Source organism: Varroa destructor, unplaced genomic scaffold, assembly GCF_002443255.2.
Source record: "Varroa destructor unplaced genomic scaffold, Vdes_3.0 BEIS01000002.1, whole genome shotgun sequence".
Classification (NCBI taxonomy): Eukaryota; Metazoa; Arthropoda; class Arachnida; order Mesostigmata; family Varroidae; genus Varroa; species Varroa destructor.
Window position 1 is genome coordinate 59,979,417 of NW_019211455.1, and position 18,242 is coordinate 59,997,658.

Here is an 18,242-nt window from a genome sequence, read left to right on the forward strand (position 1 = left end):
ACAAATGAGTGGGTACAGACAAGCAAACTTCTACGTTTGTGCTAAATATATTATTCGTAAGAATTTATAATGGCTTGTGTTTTGTAATTTTACTCTATAACAATCTTAGTAAATAGGAGTTTTACTTGCTGTATTAAATTAGTACTACGCATCAAATCATTTTGTATTAGCTTCTTCTTTGACAGACATTATATACTTCTAGTTTATTTCGCCACTTTTTTTCACGTTTCTGGGTCTGCTATTCTTGTTAATAAGGAAGTAACGGTTGACGGTTGCGAGTTTGCCAAAGTCACAAAACGCTACTTAAATTGTCTTTCAGACTAATAACTAATAATAATTATAGAAATCATATGAATTAGCATAACCCGCTATAGGTTATGCTGCTAGCCCGCTGCTGTAGTATTGCTGATGACCACCAGGCGGCGCTTAGGTCGGCGAACCCAAACAACGTTGAGTAGGGCAGCGCAGGAGGAGTTGTACCGCTGCGGGCCTTCCTACTTACACCACTGTAATTCCTTTTGCCTGCTTGATTTCTGTGCAGTTCCGCTCATGTTTGGTGTGGATGATTTCAGTCACCACTACCACTACTATCAGTACTATTGCTTCGATAACCCTCTTGGCTACTGTTATTATGGTTAATTTCTATTCGCTAAGGAACAGAGCACGAAGCAGCAAGACCGACTGCTATTGCAATTAATATAGCATTGAAAGCACGGCATAACGACATACAGCTAGCTATCATAGTCAGCTCTTGTGGGAATGAAAACTGTATAGTGTTTCTGTCTGCCTCATTTCAGCTCGAACAGCTTTTTGCCTCAACTCACATTGTCGCTCAAACAGCAATTGCGATAGCAACAGAGAGGACGATTCTTGAATAAGGGCTTAAAGGAATTCTTATCATCGAAGACAGGCAACCCTTTCAATCACCAGTTTCATAAGCGACCAAAAATTAATCACACGGTGTACAGCAAGTCGCGAGCCGCACAATTGGTAAGTACTATGTGATTCCTCGCAGAAGGCTGCGAAAAACCCAAGAAATTTTATTTTCTTAGATATTTGTCTATTTATATTTAATTATGTTCTATGCGTAAATTATATGAACATCTGTGTGGGTCCTCTGAATGCGCAGCCGTTCGCGGAAACGTGTTTCGCTTTCGGATCATTACGCCGCCGTTGTCTTTGCACCAGCTACGGCCGGCGAAAGCATTATTTACCGGATTCGGTTTGACCGGATTTTGTCGAGATGTGGCCACAGTTTTGCGCAGAAAGTCTGTTTATTAGTATTTCTTTGTTTGGGCAATGATTTTTGTCCTAATTCACATATGGCTCTATTTTATTAGTATGTCCATTATCCCTAAATCACTTCTGATCAAAAGCAGTATAAAGCTTCTTCCATAAAACACTCTTATATTAAGAATTAAACAGATCAGCGGACTTACATATTATACTAAGGCTACCCAGTACGCAATGTTTAACTGCGCTTATGGAACGGATTACAAAGTATTTTAACTAAAAAAATACACTGTATCGCAAAAGAGTGTCGGTTGCGTCTTCTTGGAAAGTGATGTTTTTTTCTCGATAATAACAAATAACTGAAATTAACTGGCTAGCTGTTAAAATCAGGGTAAAACTTTATAAAACAGGACGAGGGATTTATTGGCGAAGCAGGTTGATGAAATCAGGAATGAATTTTTGTTCTCTTCAGACAAGAACAGAGGCTGTTTTTGTGTTTCGTTTAGAATAAAGTAACGCGGCAGCTATATTTGACGGGATAAACCTTAAACGGAAGATTGAAATTAATAAATAATATGGTTACATGTAAATATTTTAGACCCTTGGAATATGTCGGTCGGCAACGAGAGTAATAATAAGCCTGATAGCACGAGTTGCGACAACGAAGAGATAAAACGAGATAGAATGGATATCGATTTGGAAAAGGTATGAGAACACTACATCATGGCTTAAAATAAATTTGAGAATTGCATACAGTTGTTCCTTCAGCAATGAGCCATATAACCTTTATGTGTAAGTTCCAACTTCCAATTCGATTTATATCATAAGCATTTACTCATAAAATTGAATACTCTGTATAACCCTTACAGAATCACAAAGGTACCTGTAAGTCGTGTTCCTTTTTTGTTGTCTTCAATTTAGGATTTTCTCTTATCGCATGGATTTAGCGTTTGTTGTACTTAAAGTCAATACAAGGACATTTTATATACAAAGAATTGAGCTTGTAGCTTTTACATGCTAATATCTTCACAAGACTGACATCCCACTTGATGTTGACTAATAAAGTGATTAAATCGTTGATAATTAAAATGTTTGAATGTTTATTAGAAATCTCTGAATGATGGTAAAAGAATCAGACGAACTAAATCTATATATTTTGAGTATTTGAGTTACTATAGAAAAACACTGTCAATGAGCGCTTTTTTATGCTAACATTGGTAAAACATGTACGTTGATGAATCTAATCCAATTTCGCGAGCGCTTCAAACCCATATCACGGCTTACGCTTAAATTAAAGCCAAGATGAGACACTAGAAAGTATATGACTTGAGATTTGGAATTCCGATTTGATCGAGATCTTTTTCATGTGTATTTCTAAAGTAATCAAAATGGCTTTTGGAAGCCTGGGTGACATATCTGTAGGTGGTCTTTCTGATGTTCCACGTTCCGTCGAATAAGCCGAACAACAAGGCTGCCTTCCAAGCACTGGTGTTGTTATTTTCATGCATGGCTGACGACGGACGCCTGAAAATCTCAAACATCTATTTCTATTACATCGGATTTTCCATTGTTCGCGAAGTCTATTCTAATTCAAACATAGACTTTTTAATAAATTTGGATACAGAAGAAATCGGCCTCGTCTGTACCATTTCACGCAGTTAGCTTCAGTTTAGGAATTTAATACAATGCTTTAGTGAGAGTAGAAAGATATTATGCGACGAAAACTTCAGGAAAAGGGTAAAGCCGGGACTGAAGCAGGTGAAACAATGGACGTATTGAGTACAAACTCAGATAGTGACACAAGTAAAGAATCGACGGACCAAGAAATGGAGATTGTTCATGACGCTATTAAAGCAAACATGTTTAAGGACAGAGGCAACCAGTGTTTTAAGAAGGGCGATTATGACGAGGCTATCCACAGTTACACAATTGCTATCCAAGCCGACCTGTCTAACCCCATTCTTTACGGAAATCGAGCGATGGCTTTTTTAAAGAAAGCTGATCTTTTGTGTTCAAAACATACCAACGATGATACACTTTCAAAAACTGCTCTTGATTTCTATCGAGCTGTGGACCAGGATTGCTCACAGGCCCTGAGACTTGACAAAGATTTTGTTAAGGCATACTTTCGTCGTGGTATGGCACGTAAAGCGCTAGGCATGATTCAAGAAGCCTTATTCGACTTTGAAGCCGTCGGACGACTTGAGCCAGGAAACAGTGTAGCCGAGAAAGAAGCTCAATCACTGAAAATAGACTTGTGGGCCAAAGCTAAAAGCCAAAAAAGATTTTTCACTGAGTTTAAGAGCAGTCCTGTGATGCCTTGTGCTAGAAAAAAGGATTGGAGTGGAGAATTTAAAAGAATGCGTATTGAGGAATTAAACCTTAAGGATAAGGAGGAAATCGAAACCTGCTCAGATGAGCACAGAGAGATTGCAGAAAAAATGGACATTGTGCCGAGAATTATTATGCCCTCACCGCCCACCACCTCATATGAGTTTTATGCAGATTGGCGCGATTTGGCAGGTCATCCCAAGGAGCGAACTCAGTACCTGATGATGATGGGTCCCCAAGGAGTTAAGGCTGTGTTTCAAAATTCGATGGAGCCGGACGTATTATCAGATATAATTGCCCTACTTTATAATGCCGTTGCCGAAAGCAAAAGCCGTCATGACGCTATCGCGGATGTTCGAACAAACTCCGTGGCTTTGCTAGAGGCTATAACTCATGTAGGAAGATTCGACACTATCATCATGTTTATGAACAAAGAAGAGACTGACAAACTGAAAGTTATACTGAAAGGGGAAACACGTGTAGAAAAGCTGTGGAATTTGTTGTAATGTGTTTTAGCTAATAAATGCATTAACAATATACGATGAATCTTTTTTGAGTATTTATAAACATTTCAATGTTTGGTTCGAATCAAAAGATTACTAACTGTTTGTAAGCTATATCTCAGTACAAGCCTATCTATGCATATCGTTACGAGTGCTTCGTTATGAAGCCTAGATGGATTAGGTTTAGACATAGACTCTTAGTAATTTCGTTTTTGGTGAATAAAAAAATAAAAGGCGGAAGTTCTTTATTATTATATTATGAGTTCTTTATTTCTTTCAAATAATCTAACCAGAGTCCGCAGAACTGAAAAGAACACTTTCAATAATTCATAATCTAGAATATTTATTGCAAGAATACTTATGTAACATTTTTTGTTAGCGAAGTTAATGTTTACTATGATGTTTAAAGGTTCAAAGGTTTGAGAGAGTTGTTGACGTTTATGTAACATTTGCAATGGTGCTAGCATTCTAATAGAGGCCTCTAGTGGGCATTCATATACTGGAAACCAGAACCACTTTTCACATCTTAAAACTTTGATGTACTTTGATGTAGAACTGCCATAAGAGATAGAGATTGCATCAGAGAGAGAGAGAGAGAGTCTTAGTAGTGCTTTGTAGGTAACTCTGGGGTAATAGCGATCCAGATAGCCTTTGCAAATTAATTATTATTACGAAAGCGTTAAAGCAATAACCATAATGGTAATTAACTCAACCGAACGGAACACGTTAGCTCAAATTTGGACAAACAGTACAATTGCATGCAATACTGTGGAATAGATGGATGTCGATGCATCATTTGGAGTATTGAGTCAATCAATTAAGAATTCAATTATGATCATAAATTCGCAATAGTTAAATACCATGCTAACACTCAAAATACAACAATTTACAACAATGGCAAAAGAGGTTCAATATGCCATACTATACCATATATATGATGGCTTTGTTAAGGAGTGATGGGCTAAAGTTGAGATCGGAAGATGGTCCTTAAAGCTCATATAATTATTTAGAGTCCATTAATTACTATGTATAATACCATATTAATCAACTAATAAGTTTATGGTCGAACATATCTAAGACCGTAAATTAGTACGTTTTCATCTAAACTTTTCTCTAAGTCTATCTTTTTTTTCTTCGAACATCTAATCAAACAAATAAAATACTATAAAAATTGTAAGATATACAGTAATAGTAATAATAATAATAACTATCTTTGTCCATTTAAAATGTACGTCTGCGGGTTAAATACGTGAATACTCGCCAGGATTCCGGCCTTATTTCAAAATGCTTAGTTTTTCACTACCATTTTTATACGCCTGTTAGAAACATCTTTCCTATAATTCATAATAACACTGAAGTATTGTGTTATGTATAACGGGATAGTTTACACATACCATCAGCTGCTGACGCTGTATATGTGCATTTCTGTATGTTATAATCTAAGTTAAGTTTTCTGTTTTATATGCATGTCTCAACACATCGTGTTGAAATTGTCTGGATTTATGGGTGAAAAAAGGGTGGTGATTCGGCGAGTCAGTCGACATCCTCTGGCGCTAAAGAAGCTCTGGTAGATGAACGGGAAGACTCCGTGTTTTCGAGAGACGGCGAACAAATGGACTCGTGTGACATCGGTATCGTTGCCAAAAGTCCTGGAAGTAACCATGAGTTGAAAGCCGATGAGGTTGTACAAGAGGAAGAAGATATGGAAGCTGAAGAAAATGTGGAAAATACGACCCCGGGGGTAAGAAATTCGGCATCCTTTGTGGTTACTGGTTGGAGAGATGTTAACCAATTCTATTTGAGCCATCATTAGCCTCACTTTGCCATCCTTTACCCTTTAAAAATATCACGAAACGTAAAAAATAAAGTTCGTTGTGTTAGTTTACTAATGGGTATGTTCTGTTGTTAACTCAATTAGTAGCCAGGCAAAAAGGAAGTCTACTGTGTTTATCTAAAAGAACAATTATTTTCTTCTTGGGTCTTGTGGTTACAGCATAAACGTGGCCGCGGGCGCCCACCGAAAGCAGGTAATGAGCGCCGCCAACGTCGTCCCCGAGCCAGAGATCACAATGCACCGAAAGCTCCTATAAACGGTTATGTCCGCTTTCTCAACGAAAACCGCGAAAGATGTCGAAGAAATAATCCAGACGCCGCTTTCTCAAATATAACCAAACTACTCGCCCACGAGTGGAGCGCACTCAAGCAGGAAGAGAAACAGGTCTTAACATAAACATATTGTTGATTTAGATAATTTTTAATATATACACAATATGATCAGTGAATGGTTTCATGCACTCATAAAAAGTCGAATCATTGATGGCGAAGTGGCCTTGCGATATTCTTTTTTGGATGATGCAGTCTATGGTTAATCTCTATGATAATGACAGTATTTCTCTATTATTTTTATGCGTATTATATTTAGATTACTTACTTTGACGCATCTAATTATATACCACAGAAATATCTCGATGCGGCGGAGCGTGACCGAGAGCGATACGCGAAAGAGGTTGAGGAATATCAGCGGACGGATGCCTACAAGCAGTTCCGTCGGCAGCTCGCGGAGGAAGATGCTGCGAAAAGGCACTGTCAACAATTCGAGGTTCAAGCTGCACGCGAAGGGGATCAAAGGCGAAGGCAGCAACTCAAAGCTAACAATGGGACAGCGACCTCGGCACTTCCTATGGGAGCCACCGCTACCGGAGCTGCGATGGGACATCCTAACAACAATAGTAATAATGGAGAAAACAATAAGGTAGGTACCGGCATGAGAAATACGATATTCAGCATCATCACCGCCAGGGCCGCAATTGCCGACGTTTACTCTTTCTGTGGTAAATCATTTTAGGTGAGTTGACCAAAATTGGTTCTTATCGATCCTCTCCTTATAAGTGGAATTTCGTTTTTTAATGTAGCGTGAGACATGTGTTTATTTTCAGTACCCATTTAAAATGGGTGGACCGGTTAGTCTGAAGCCAAAGGTAGTTGTAAAGCCAGAAGAAGTTATCTGTGGAGTTGGAGCGTCAATGATGATGGGTCGAGAAGTATCTCCTCCAGCCCCTATCCCCAATATACGACATAACCCTGAAGATACGACCTTCGATATACCCATATTTACTGAAGAGTTCCTTGACCATAATAAAGGTATGTAATACTTACATTTTTGCCGTTAGTAACAGCCATCATGTCTTTTTCCGCTCTGCTGTTGTCTCCGATGTACGCTTCTGTTAGCATTTTTTGAGATCATCTTGTCATCAGATAAGCATGTAACATCCAGTTCTCATGTTTTAGCTCGAGAGGCCGAAATGCGTGCACTTCGGAAGTCTCATACTGAACTGGAGGAGCACAATGCAGTTCTTGCAAAGCACATCGATTCATTTAAGGACGCTATAGGCCGACTGGAGGCTGAAGTAGAGACTCATCGGAATTCAAATAAGGCCATGCAAATTTACCTTGACAAATTAAGAGCCACGCTCGCTCAGGCCTTTCAACAGGTTAGACAATAATGGATAATGACGATTTGTTAGATTTCATTCTCAGCTGTTCTTTAAGAGGGCCTAATACTTCAGTAAATTTAGTGGCTTTGTAGGGAGTGACTAGATTATGTTACTTTTTTCTGTGTTCTAATGTTAATAGCATACGGTAATAAGAAAAATGGTACTATCGGCGCATGTAGTGCAAGTGTATAATATGAAAATGAGGAGTGGTGTTGATAACATGTGAAAGAGTATATTTTTGCCTCTAATTTTGTATGTTTTCTCGTATTCTACCCAACTCAGGTAACAGTTCCGGGCTGGGAATTCGGCGCTCCGACAGTCGAGAACGTTGATGCATTTTTGCAATACGCGCTCGGTCTAATTCAGTCTTCGCCCAGAGAACATGATAAATTGCTGCACAATATCCGTTCTGTGGTCGGAAATATAGAAGAAACTCTTAGGGATCTTTAATGAGTGATTTGGAATTTGCTTGGCAATTTGAATACGCGAGGAAGTCATGTGGCGATATTAAGAGGTTTCGTCGAAACCAGTAAGTAGTCTATTTGGGGGCAATCATGAGATTTTTGCGAAGCATTTTCTTAGATATTTTTTAAGGTCTTCTTCTAATTGCAATGGTCGTGTTTACACTCTTATGAGCTATTTCGAGACTTCCAAAGAGAAAAGGGGCGAGAATTTTTTATTAAATAAGTTTTTCTTTATCAATTGAGCGAAACGTTGGCCGATCCTCAAGAGACTCCAGTTAACGATAGGTACAAAACCTAGGAATTACAAGGAATTGTGCGCCAGTCTATTTCGCAATGGAAATTTGCCCACCAGCCAATTGCTAGCAGCAAAGACAGTTCTTGTAGCGAACAGACACTGCGCGTATGACCCATGAGTAGATTTAAAAGGGAATTGTTTCACGTCAGGTTAACACGGAAGTATGGGGTCAGGCTTTTACAGCTTACGTGCCTAGGATAGTAGCACTTCTGCGTATATTGTGTGACAATACATGTAACAGGCAAGGACAAAACATTTACTTCTAATTAAGCATCACTAGGTATCAAATGATAGTACACTAGGCCATTTTAAGTCATTATACCTAGGAAGGATTTGTCAATGCTGTACAAATATGTAGAAAACAATCAAACTGGTCTATTGACTTCACTCAGTATCCACACAGTGTGACAGGTTAGAGTATATAAAGTCACTTACAAAATACTATTTGATCGCTGCAGCACAAACGATTCGTTCGTTGATGGAAGTTCGTGAGCACATGACAAGAGCGTGAAGTGAGTACTTGAGGTGAAATTTAAGCCTGATTGAATCTAATGTGTTTGTTATTTGAATTGATAAAATAGAGTACGCATTGAAAGGCGTGACTAAGTTGAAACAAAGGCATTGAGTCAATTGTGAGTCATTAGTATTAAATACATTATAATCTCATAGTTCAGAGTGGACCTGTATAAAGGCGCAAGGTATATATATATATATATATCGATACACGGCTATTTGATAGGTAATGGCTGTGGACGCAGGGTAGTATTCGAGTGAATTTACCGGCTCAATACACATAATTTACAAAGCAAATCAACATTTTAGATGTAACTCGACAAGTTTTTGCCGAATGTATATTTTGATAATAATAATAATAAGCATTAGTATCGAATCGAATAATATTGCCGTCTAACTTTACCATATATTTGTGCTACCTAACGAATATGTTTTCACAACCTAGTATCTAAAAATATATAATATTTTAGATCAATGATTATATTTTTTGGTAAACATAAATTAGTATATAAGTAAGCATATATCTGAAAAGTTGACATTGAGCCAAAAACAGTCCAATGAATTACTACAGTAATGTATTACTTAGTGTTCGTGCTGGAAAACGGCACAAAACGTATTCCATTTGATAGAAAATATCCCATACATAGACGATTCACAATAGTAATAATCATTAAGCGATTATTTATTGATCATCACGATTGTGCTGTATAATAGTCGTGTACAATAATAAACGTTAACATCACCGAACTCTGTTTATTCAGTTTATGAATCTATTATTTTCTTTAACCAATTAAGGACTTTTAATTACGATGGCGAACCTTAGTATATATATATATATATATATATAATATAAAATAAGGATCGCCTATAATAGTTATATAATATATTATTTATAATAAAAGTCGTCGGTAGTACAAAAAATGATTTTAAAAAACCTGTATTGCTTTCCTATTTGTATCGGTTCTAAAATTGGATAAACATCAATGACTAATTTAGATGCTAGTATGAAAAATTGAATCTAGGAGATTATAATGACCATTTGTTTACCAGCAGATATCAGTACAGGTTGCACATATCATTACGCTGCAAGTAAAAATTATTTCAAAGGCCCTTTAATAAAAAACGTGTTCTTTTCTGTCCTGTATGTTCTTCGGGCTCGTTTCGGTCACCGACCTGTAAAAACGCGTAATTAATTATTTGTTATTTCCACTTGAAAGGCTACTCTTGAAAAAACGTTTCGTAGTCTAAAAAAACTTGGCACGTGCCATTCAAAGGAATTTCAATTGAAGGCATTCATTTAGTATGATGTTTACGGTAGAAATAATCGGTCTAAGTTAAATAAAATGTTTATTATTTATTTCACAATTGCATTATTTATTTAATAAAAATTAAATAAATTAAGCTTAAAATTATGTAAAATGTAAGTATGAGATGTAACTCGTTTCGTTGTATTAGGCACGTTTTGGATTATGATATCTGAGGTTTAGGAAGTTCATTAGACTCAAAGGCAGCCTTCCTTCGGCGCTTACAACCTACATATTCCGTACCTTAGGAATACGTAGGTTCATACAAACAACATAGGTACGTTAGCAGAGCTAGATACAATGCCTGACTGATTTTGCAGCCATTGCAGTACGAAATCTAACGTCATATAAATTCAGTCTAAATTTCCCATACGCTTTGTATATTTTTGCCCTTATTGCAGTTATGAACCCATCCTAAGACAAAACGAATTAGATTTGTGACGAACAAACAGTTCTATGTATGGTTATGTGTAGGCTGCATCATAAAATCTCTAGATACTGTCGTCTTACCTCAATAATATGTTCGTTTGAAAATTCTCCGTAAATAGCGCTATCGTCAATTTGTTCCGTAAGGGTTTGCTGGATTTCTTCTCTTATTTGGGAATCATCTCCAAGCTGCATAACTGCCACTTCAGGTACCGCTTCTAAAAGAGCAGGTTTATCTGCCAGCATATGGTCCCAGAGTCCGCTCCCCTCAACTTCGTACATTGTTTGAAGATCGTGCTTGAGTAAATTCGTCTTTTTCACATCTGCTTTAATTCTATAATTTCCTTGTTGGCGTCGGCTGTTTCTTTCTCTCTGCTGTTGTTCTATTCGTCTATTTCGCTCTTGTAAACGTTTCATAGCTTTAACAAGCTGCTGCTCAATAGACATTCCATCCCCGAAGACAGGCATTCTAGTCGTTGTAGTTAGCCGGTAAATATGTGGCGTTGCATACAAGTTATGGGTGCCATCCGAGGTGCCGTATGGGACTCTCGAGCTCTGCTCTAAAGTAGTATGAATAGTACTAGTAGTTGCGACAGTATCTAACTTCTTTTCTGCCGAAGAAGAATTTGTTGTTTTGGTAGGGTACGTCGTGTTCTCGACCTCGAAGTGCGTACTAGATCTGTTAAACGTGGATTGCTTTGCAGTTGTCATCTTTAAAATCGAACCGGGTGTGTCGTGTCTGTCAGTTAGTATTCCAGCTGGTGGTATATACACTCGATCACGATACCGCGGGGCAATTACCGCATGGCCAAGTGAGCCGAAATGTCTTACCCTCATAGGAATCGGTCTCCGCGGCACATGTCTTCTAGTTGTCAAAAGTAAGGGTCTCCAGGTTCTATTTGTTGTTGCGTAGACAGTAGGTTTTGAAGTGGTGGAAGTTAATGCACTTGTGGTTGTGCGTCGAGACTTTGAAAATACAAATTCATCGATAGTAGGATCTATGTTACCCATATTTAGCTCAGCCTCTCCTCTCCTCCAATTGCTACTTGGTAGGCGATGTGTTGAAAGTTCATTTTGATTCGTTTCATGAACATACTTCCAGTCCTGCTCTTCTACACCGCTGACCTCAATTAAAGGTGCTATATCATGCTCTAGCGTCAGAGAACTTTTTGGCAGCTTTCGGTAAGCTAAACTTCGCCCTCTATTAGAGGGTCTTCGAAGCCTTTGCACGGTTTGCTCGATGGACACTTTCCACTTTTCAAAATCATCATTGTCGTCATAATTTTTTTCCGTGGAACTCTTAGATGTCAGCGCTTGTCTACGGTTTGGTGCTTCTATTGCAGAGAGTGTTATTGGGTGAGATGTGAGGTTCCGAGTGATGTCTGTATTCGCTGCTGGTTTCAATTTTGATGATCTATCAGGTATAGCACTGTAAGCTGTCCAAGACATATTAGGAAAGCTGTTAGTTACTGTTGAATCTTTGTAAGAAGCCTTTGCCGTCGTTTGTCTATCTTCGAGTTCGTCATAATAGTCATATTCATCTCTGGTTAAAGGCCGTTTTGTTGTTGTAGTAATTATTGATGTTCGCCTAGCTCCACTAAAGCTGAAACGAGGCATTTCGAACGAGTATATAGGCGGCAACTCGTCGTACGTTCTTGTAGAATTCCGCTGAATATTTGTGGAATTTCTCTTTAATTGTGCTTCATGTATTCTGTCCTTAGTGGTTTGGGGCACCCAAGTTGTTGTTCGATAAAATTGTCGAGGTATGGTCTTAATTTTTTCGGTTGCTTCTCCAGAACCACTAACGGCTTTTCTAGATTGTCCCAAATTAAATTGATGTACCGTGTTATGATGACGAGTGCCTTTTTCCACATCCAGCGTGCTTATCCATGCTTGCGTAGGTCTTTGTGCAGTGACAGTAGTAATTAATTTTATAGGTCTGTGAGGTGCATAACCATGTTCTTTAGAGAAACTGTGGTAATATCGAAGCCGACCTTTGACTTGCGCGCCATCACTGGTAACTTCCTTAGTTTCATTCTGGCAGCAGGGATATCGTGTTCGTAAGCCTACTTGGACTACATTCCTCCCAAATGAAGACTTGATTTCACTAATGGATCGTGCTGTTGGTTGATACGGCTCCACTATTGGATATGTACTGCGCCACGAAACTGATCTAAGCTTAGGTGTTGTATTAAAGTAGGAGTAGGGTGAAATTGTAGTGCTTTTGTCAGCCTTTGATGCGATGTAGGGCCACGGGTCCACAGTTGCCATTTTCCAAGACGGTGAGTGCGAGACGCCTACGGGTCGGAAACGGTGACTAAACTCTCCTCTTATCTCCGAGGCAGCGCTTTGTTTGTTACTATCTATTCTTTTAGAAAAAGTATTTTGTTGTCTTTCTCGCTCAGCGTTGTCATACTCCTTATGTTCCATATAGGTCATCCCATGGATATATTTTGTATCTTCGGAGGCTCGGGTGGAGTGAACCATACTCGGCCGCTGTGTTGCTGCAGGACGCGTGACAGTTTTTGATAATTTCCTGAAACAGGTCCAAAACAAGCAGATTGTTCTAATTTTAGAGACACTGTTTTCACTTGTCTGCTGAAACGGCGAGAAGACTGTGGAACTGCGGAACCATGCACATTCTCAATAGCCATATATTTTATATAACAAAATCATCGGGCTTTAGTTGTCTCCAGCGTCCGCTCATCTAATCTTCGATTTTAGGGTAGACGAAAATTAGACTTAGCAAATTAGACTATGACTTTTCATTAACAATTACATATAAAGCATTGATATAAGTGCTAATATATCTATTTTGTTGTTATACATCTGTTATTGCCCTTTTTTGTGTTGTCGATTGCCAAATATGTCTTTAGAAGACACGTAGCCATTGTCATTTTTCTTGTTTCATATCGGTCTATTAGAAGCATTACATAATATCTCTGTAAAAGTGAGCAGATTTGTAGGCTGTATAATATATTGAACGGCTGTATGTCGAATAGGCTATATGTAGAATGTAGTATCACATACTTTGAGTCAGGAATTTATTTTTGTTGTGACATACTTTTAACATACATATGTCAATCTATTATTTCGATTAATAGTGATTGTTTAATTAAGCTATTTCAATATAGCTATATATATATAATGAAGGGAGCTGAAATCCTTATTAACAGTTATTTTGTGGCGTTTTACATCTATTTATAGTATCTATCGTAATTAATAAAAATGAATATACGTTTCATGCAAGCTATGTAAAAAGAAAAAGAATAGAGAAATGATTCAAAAGATCGACTAAGTTATGGGAGGAGACCGCAGTCGGGGAAAGGCAGAGTGGGAGAGGAGGAGGAGAGAGAAACGTGAAAGAAAATAGCCTGATTGTTAGTGATAACTATGTTGTATAGAATAACGATAACGTATTTTCAGTACAACTCCTATTATGATGCGCCTTACCCAAAAGCTAAAACTAATGAATGTCCAAATGATGACTAGTATTATACAGGATGCGATTTTTGTGTTAAAAAAACGTTAAGAAATTTTACGGTAAGCATTGTTGGGTACAGGCGATCCATAAGTAGCTAATGTGTGAAAAATTGTCAGCCACTGGTAGGTTCAAACCGGCAGCGTAGGATGGGGTTTCAAAGCAAACATTCGTGGCGGTAACCAGCTGAATTCATTCATTCGTTTTCATTTGTCAGGCACCGTTCTGGAGTCATGCAATTGGCAGAGTACGTTAAAATAGTCGCCTGTGTCTACTAGGGCATCTTCCGTCAGGCATTACTTTACACGACTGGCTGTTTGTGCAAAACGAAATGTGTCTACACTCCTTTCCAATCTAACTCACCACGCTCCCTTAAATTTAGTATGCAAGCATGCTAATAAATATGCGACTAGGGGGACACCTCGTTTCGGGTTGGAAGCCAGCCATTTGAAGTAATGCCTAGCGGCTCAAGTGACGGAACATGAAGAACGTTTGGGGCAACTGACATTTCCATGACAGCGCAGTGGATAACGAATTTGCCTGTTAAACTTAAACACACGTAATAGTCCATATATATCGAGTCCAGGCGTAGACACACTTCGCTTCGTGCTAGACGCCAGCCGCCTGAGGTAATATTTAATGGCTAACGTACCGGCGATACAACACGAAAAACATTTGAGGGCAACCTTAAAAAACAGGCAAAACCCTCTGAAATTGACAAAAGAGAGAAATGCGAGAATAGTTAGTTGTTTAACGGTGCATCTGTTCTTAGTCAGCATTAACGGTATTTCGTCTTCGCTAAACAACAACAAATTAAATGTTTCTTTCTCTTATAAAAAGTTTATTTGAACGGAAGCTATTAGGGATTTTATCCACTCAGTTTAAGTACATCGAATCGCGCTCCAATAACTTTAGAGGTGTTATTATAGTTAACTCCAAACCAAACCTTAAAGAAGCGACGTCCAAGGTGGATCGGGTGAAAATTCCACGGTACTACATAAATCTTAGCGTATATAAAGCATTAACTTATAACCTACTGAAAAAACATGGATAAGACGTTGGTAAAAATTATAATTTAGCGATCAATAGAAACCGTAGCAAATATGCGTAACAGTAAGGCTTTACAATTTCTGAAGCCTAAGGTCATTATAAATAATTACATATTGTAAATTTTAAAATAATCGGCTTCTTTCTGCGCGCACAAGACCATTCCAGGTTATCACATGATTCACCTCTCTTCTGCTGGTAGTCCATAGACGTTCACGCGACTTTTTTTGTAATTCAAATATTTTAAATATAAGCTGCATATAAACAAGACATGTATGTTAAGGAAGTGGACTTGTGGATTACGAATCCCTACTTCATTGCAACGGTGTTTGTAATAGTAAGTTTTTATGCTTCTTACTAATCTCATTATTGAGATTAATAGAATAGAAACAACTGCAATCGCAATCAAATATATTGAATGAAATATAATTGCTGATTTCGATGCAAATCGTTCACAGTAACGGAAGTTGTGATTCATATACTTTATGTGTGTTAAAGGGCTCTATATAATTAGGTTCAAACAAAAGCTAATATTTTCTACCGGTCGATTAGACACTAACTTTGTTCTCGAACACCAATCCTCGGCCTATACTTACTGATTTTTCTATGCCAGTAGTATATGATGTAAAATTGGATACTGCTGTATCCCTGCTCCTTGACTTTCCAATGAGCCTGGTGATAGGAATGGACCCATAATGTCTGGAAGAGCCTAACGTTTTTAATGTAACAAATTTTTCAATAAAAAAAATAAAATTGGTCCTTATATTAATTCCTCTGTACGATCGCCTTGAAAGTAAAACAAAAGAAGCCTCTTTTAATTATTTCCTTTTTATAAAGTATTCAGTGTTTCAACACATCTTTGGGAAACTGCATATATATGCAGCATTTGGTGTCTTAAATAGCTTGTAGCGGAGCTTTTTACATTAGACATTTTAATACAAAAATGTCACTATTGCTTGAACAACTGGAAAACTATGTTAGTAACTAGCGCTTAATTCTTTTAAAAAGTAATTAAAGATTGACAAGAAGATCGATATACAGATCTATTCGTTATTCCCCACACTTGTTCTTAAAGTAGCTCTAAGAAAAAAGTTACGTTAACATTCTTCGTCTCCATCCGACACCAACTTAAAAAATAATATGGTATTTGTTTCTGGTTGGGTGATAACAAACCGATGAAACCTGTTGAAATAAAAATATTAAACTGTTGTGTAGAACGCGTTAGATAAGTACATGTACAATGGAGTAATCATAGATAAAGCATGTCTAATATTCCCCGATTTTAATTTTATTTGAAATAGAACATACATTGCGGGAAGTAATACGGACGTTTTGGAGTGTCCGAATGGCTGCTTCATCCCAACTGATTTAAGTTCTTGAGAAAAATATTGTACAGCCCTGATTCATTGTACACCAGCTTTAATCACCCTATATTGAGAATCTTCATCTAGTGTGCTTTATGCTTCGTATACAATTTTCTTTGACAAAACCTGTTAAGGCGAATTGAATGAAAGAAAGAATGAAGTTTTCACACACATTTGAATCTAAATCTGTATTAAAACTATTTTTCAATTTCAAAGTTGTTTTTAGTTTCTCTCGGCCTTGAGGTTTATAACATTGAATTCTTAGATTTGCATAATTCGGTTGTTGGATTAGAATCTGACCTGGCAAAATGATACGACTGCAGATATGTCATCTATAAGAGCGAACATTGCACATGACGTCTACGTTAATGTACTATAGTCTTTTTTGGTTGTTGTACAAACTTATGGATACCTAATTCAGCTTTTCAAAGATAATATATTTTACATACCTTAAAATAATAGTTTAAGTTTAAAGAAATTAAGAAGGATTTTCAAGGTAAAATTAGAATTTGGCGGAAGATTTAATGAAGTTTTCATGAATGTTCACGGATGAGAATTAAATAGATATGTTTTAAGTGTTAATTTTACAAATTCACAACCTGACGCCTGATGATGAACATTGCGGTTCACTTTATCGTCGAGTCATTGCAATCGTCGTTGCTTCACTGTAAACGTTAATTATAGCCATTTGTGCATGCTAGTAAGCTCGAGTTAGTATATCATCATGTGACAATGAAAGCGGTAATAATAATTCGTATAACGGCTGGCATCGTAGGCCCTTGGCAGAGAGTTCTAGTGCGTAGATCTTGATAACTCTACCTGGTTTCTGTCGGACGTCCACTTTCACGTGGTGCTGCGTACAAACTATCATATATGCGAAGTCTTTGCGAAATCACCATCACATTACAGTATGCGAGGAGTACATACAGTGCGCATAGTGTGGCAAGTCGCACTATCACGGACCACATATTACGATGCTTTTGAACTGCGTCAAATAAATCTTGAATTTATAATTCCAGTGATCCTAAGGTTAGGTTATGGTCACTTCCGTCTTTTGAAATATACGTTTCTACATCGTCATACACACAGCCTTCCTTTTATTACAAGAACGATTAGTGCACAATTAGACATACACGGTGCAGCTACATTGAGTGTTTATTTAGCCTTGTAAGCACTAAATTTTTTTTGTGGTATAACAAGGGATATAACAAAACTATCAACCCAGGCAGAGCCTTTGTTAACTGTTTTATTCCCTCGACTACAAAAAAAAAAACTAATTCGTGCAATGCTTGCAAAATTAAAGCACGCTTTGTTTTCGTTCTTAACAATCCACCAGTTGGTGACACTGGCGCCGATACCAGTGGCACGCCAATCTAGCAATACTTTACGTAAACTAGTTAACATTGGCCGTCAATCATTCTTCTGGTCTTCCCGACCCAATCCTTTCTGCGACATAGACGCAAACGCTATTGCTGTCCACGTTACGTGGCGCAGTATACCTTATTCTCCCTTCTCCGTTTTAATCGCAAAGATGAAGTGCGTACGAGTTTATTATAAATGCTCCTTAAGGCTGCTGGGGTGTTGATATGAATTCTAGCCATTAGATTCCAGCACGGGGCTTCGTTTTTATTTGTAAGAAATGTCATCGAGTACTGGGAAGATTCACATCGAGATGCGTTCGGAAAATATTTTTGCTGTTTCTATTTCTCCATACATTTATCGCACATTTTATAGCATACACATAACAGGGCCTAGATTGGAAACCGGTCTGTGGTAATACAACCACG

At 37.8% G+C, this 18,242-nt stretch overlaps 3 protein-coding genes across 5 annotated transcripts; 2 read left to right on the forward strand and 1 right to left on the reverse strand.

Moving 5' to 3' along the window:
* Positions 1-423: 423 nt before the first annotated feature.
* On the forward strand, positions 424-9,580 carry LOC111244668 (high mobility group protein 20A-like). 3 transcript variants are annotated; one of them, XM_022791980.2, is made up of 10 exons: positions 424-508; positions 798-990; positions 1,832-1,938; positions 5,584-5,808; positions 6,061-6,285; positions 6,526-6,819; positions 7,004-7,208; positions 7,356-7,558; positions 7,844-8,090; positions 8,779-9,580. In XM_022791980.2, the coding sequence occupies exons 3-9, from the start codon at positions 1,843-1,845 to the stop codon at positions 8,009-8,011; spliced, it is 1,416 nt and encodes a 471-aa protein (XP_022647715.1). In that variant the 5' UTR covers positions 424-508; positions 798-990; positions 1,832-1,842; the 3' UTR covers positions 8,012-8,090; positions 8,779-9,580. The 3 variants fall into 3 exon arrangements, with proteins under 3 accessions (XP_022647715.1, XP_022647716.1, XP_022647714.1); XM_022791981.2 differs by having other exon boundaries at positions 495-634; XM_022791979.2 differs by lacking the exon at positions 424-508 and having other exon boundaries at positions 515-990.
* LOC111244669 (uncharacterized) lies at positions 1,992-4,101 on the forward strand. Its single transcript, XM_022791982.2, has one exon. The coding sequence runs from the start codon at positions 2,946-2,948 to the stop codon at positions 4,068-4,070; it is 1,125 nt and encodes a 374-aa protein (XP_022647717.1). The 5' UTR covers positions 1,992-2,945; the 3' UTR covers positions 4,071-4,101.
* On the reverse strand, positions 9,494-17,917 carry LOC111244667 (uncharacterized). The gene is made up of 3 exons (XM_022791978.2): positions 17,275-17,917; positions 10,648-13,099; positions 9,494-10,006 (listed from the first exon to the last, which is right to left on the reverse strand). Exons 1-3 carry the CDS (start codon positions 17,421-17,423, stop codon positions 9,935-9,937), a joined length of 2,673 nt encoding a protein of 890 aa, XP_022647713.1. The 5' UTR covers positions 17,424-17,917; the 3' UTR covers positions 9,494-9,934.
* Between the last annotated feature and the right edge of the window lie 325 nt (positions 17,918-18,242).

Bases quoted from the DNA above. Each gene is read 5' to 3' on its own strand.
- LOC111244668 (XM_022791980.2), top strand. From the start codon at position 1,843: ATGTCGGTCGGCAACGAGAGTAATAATAAGCCTGATAGCACGAGTTGC. The intron at 1,939-5,583 runs GTATGAGAACAC...GGGTGAAAAAAG, and splicing joins TGGATATCGATTTGGAAAAG to GGTGGTGATTCGGCGAGTCA. The intron at 7,559-7,843 runs GTTAGACAATAA...TACCCAACTCAG, and splicing joins TCGCTCAGGCCTTTCAACAG to GTAACAGTTCCGGGCTGGGA.
- LOC111244669 (XM_022791982.2), top strand. From the start codon at position 2,946: ATGCGACGAAAACTTCAGGAAAAGGGTAAAGCCGGGACTGAAGCAGGT.
- LOC111244667 (XM_022791978.2), bottom strand. From the start codon at position 17,423: ATGTGGTCCGTGATAGTGCGACTTGCCACACTATGCGCACTGTATGTA. The intron at 13,100-17,274 runs GTAGAGTTATCA...GACCTGTTTCAG, and splicing joins GGACGTCCGACAGAAACCAG to GAAATTATCAAAAACTGTCA. The intron at 10,007-10,647 runs GTAAGACGACAG...GCGTTTTTACAG, and splicing joins CAAACGAACATATTATTGAG to GTCGGTGACCGAAACGAGCC.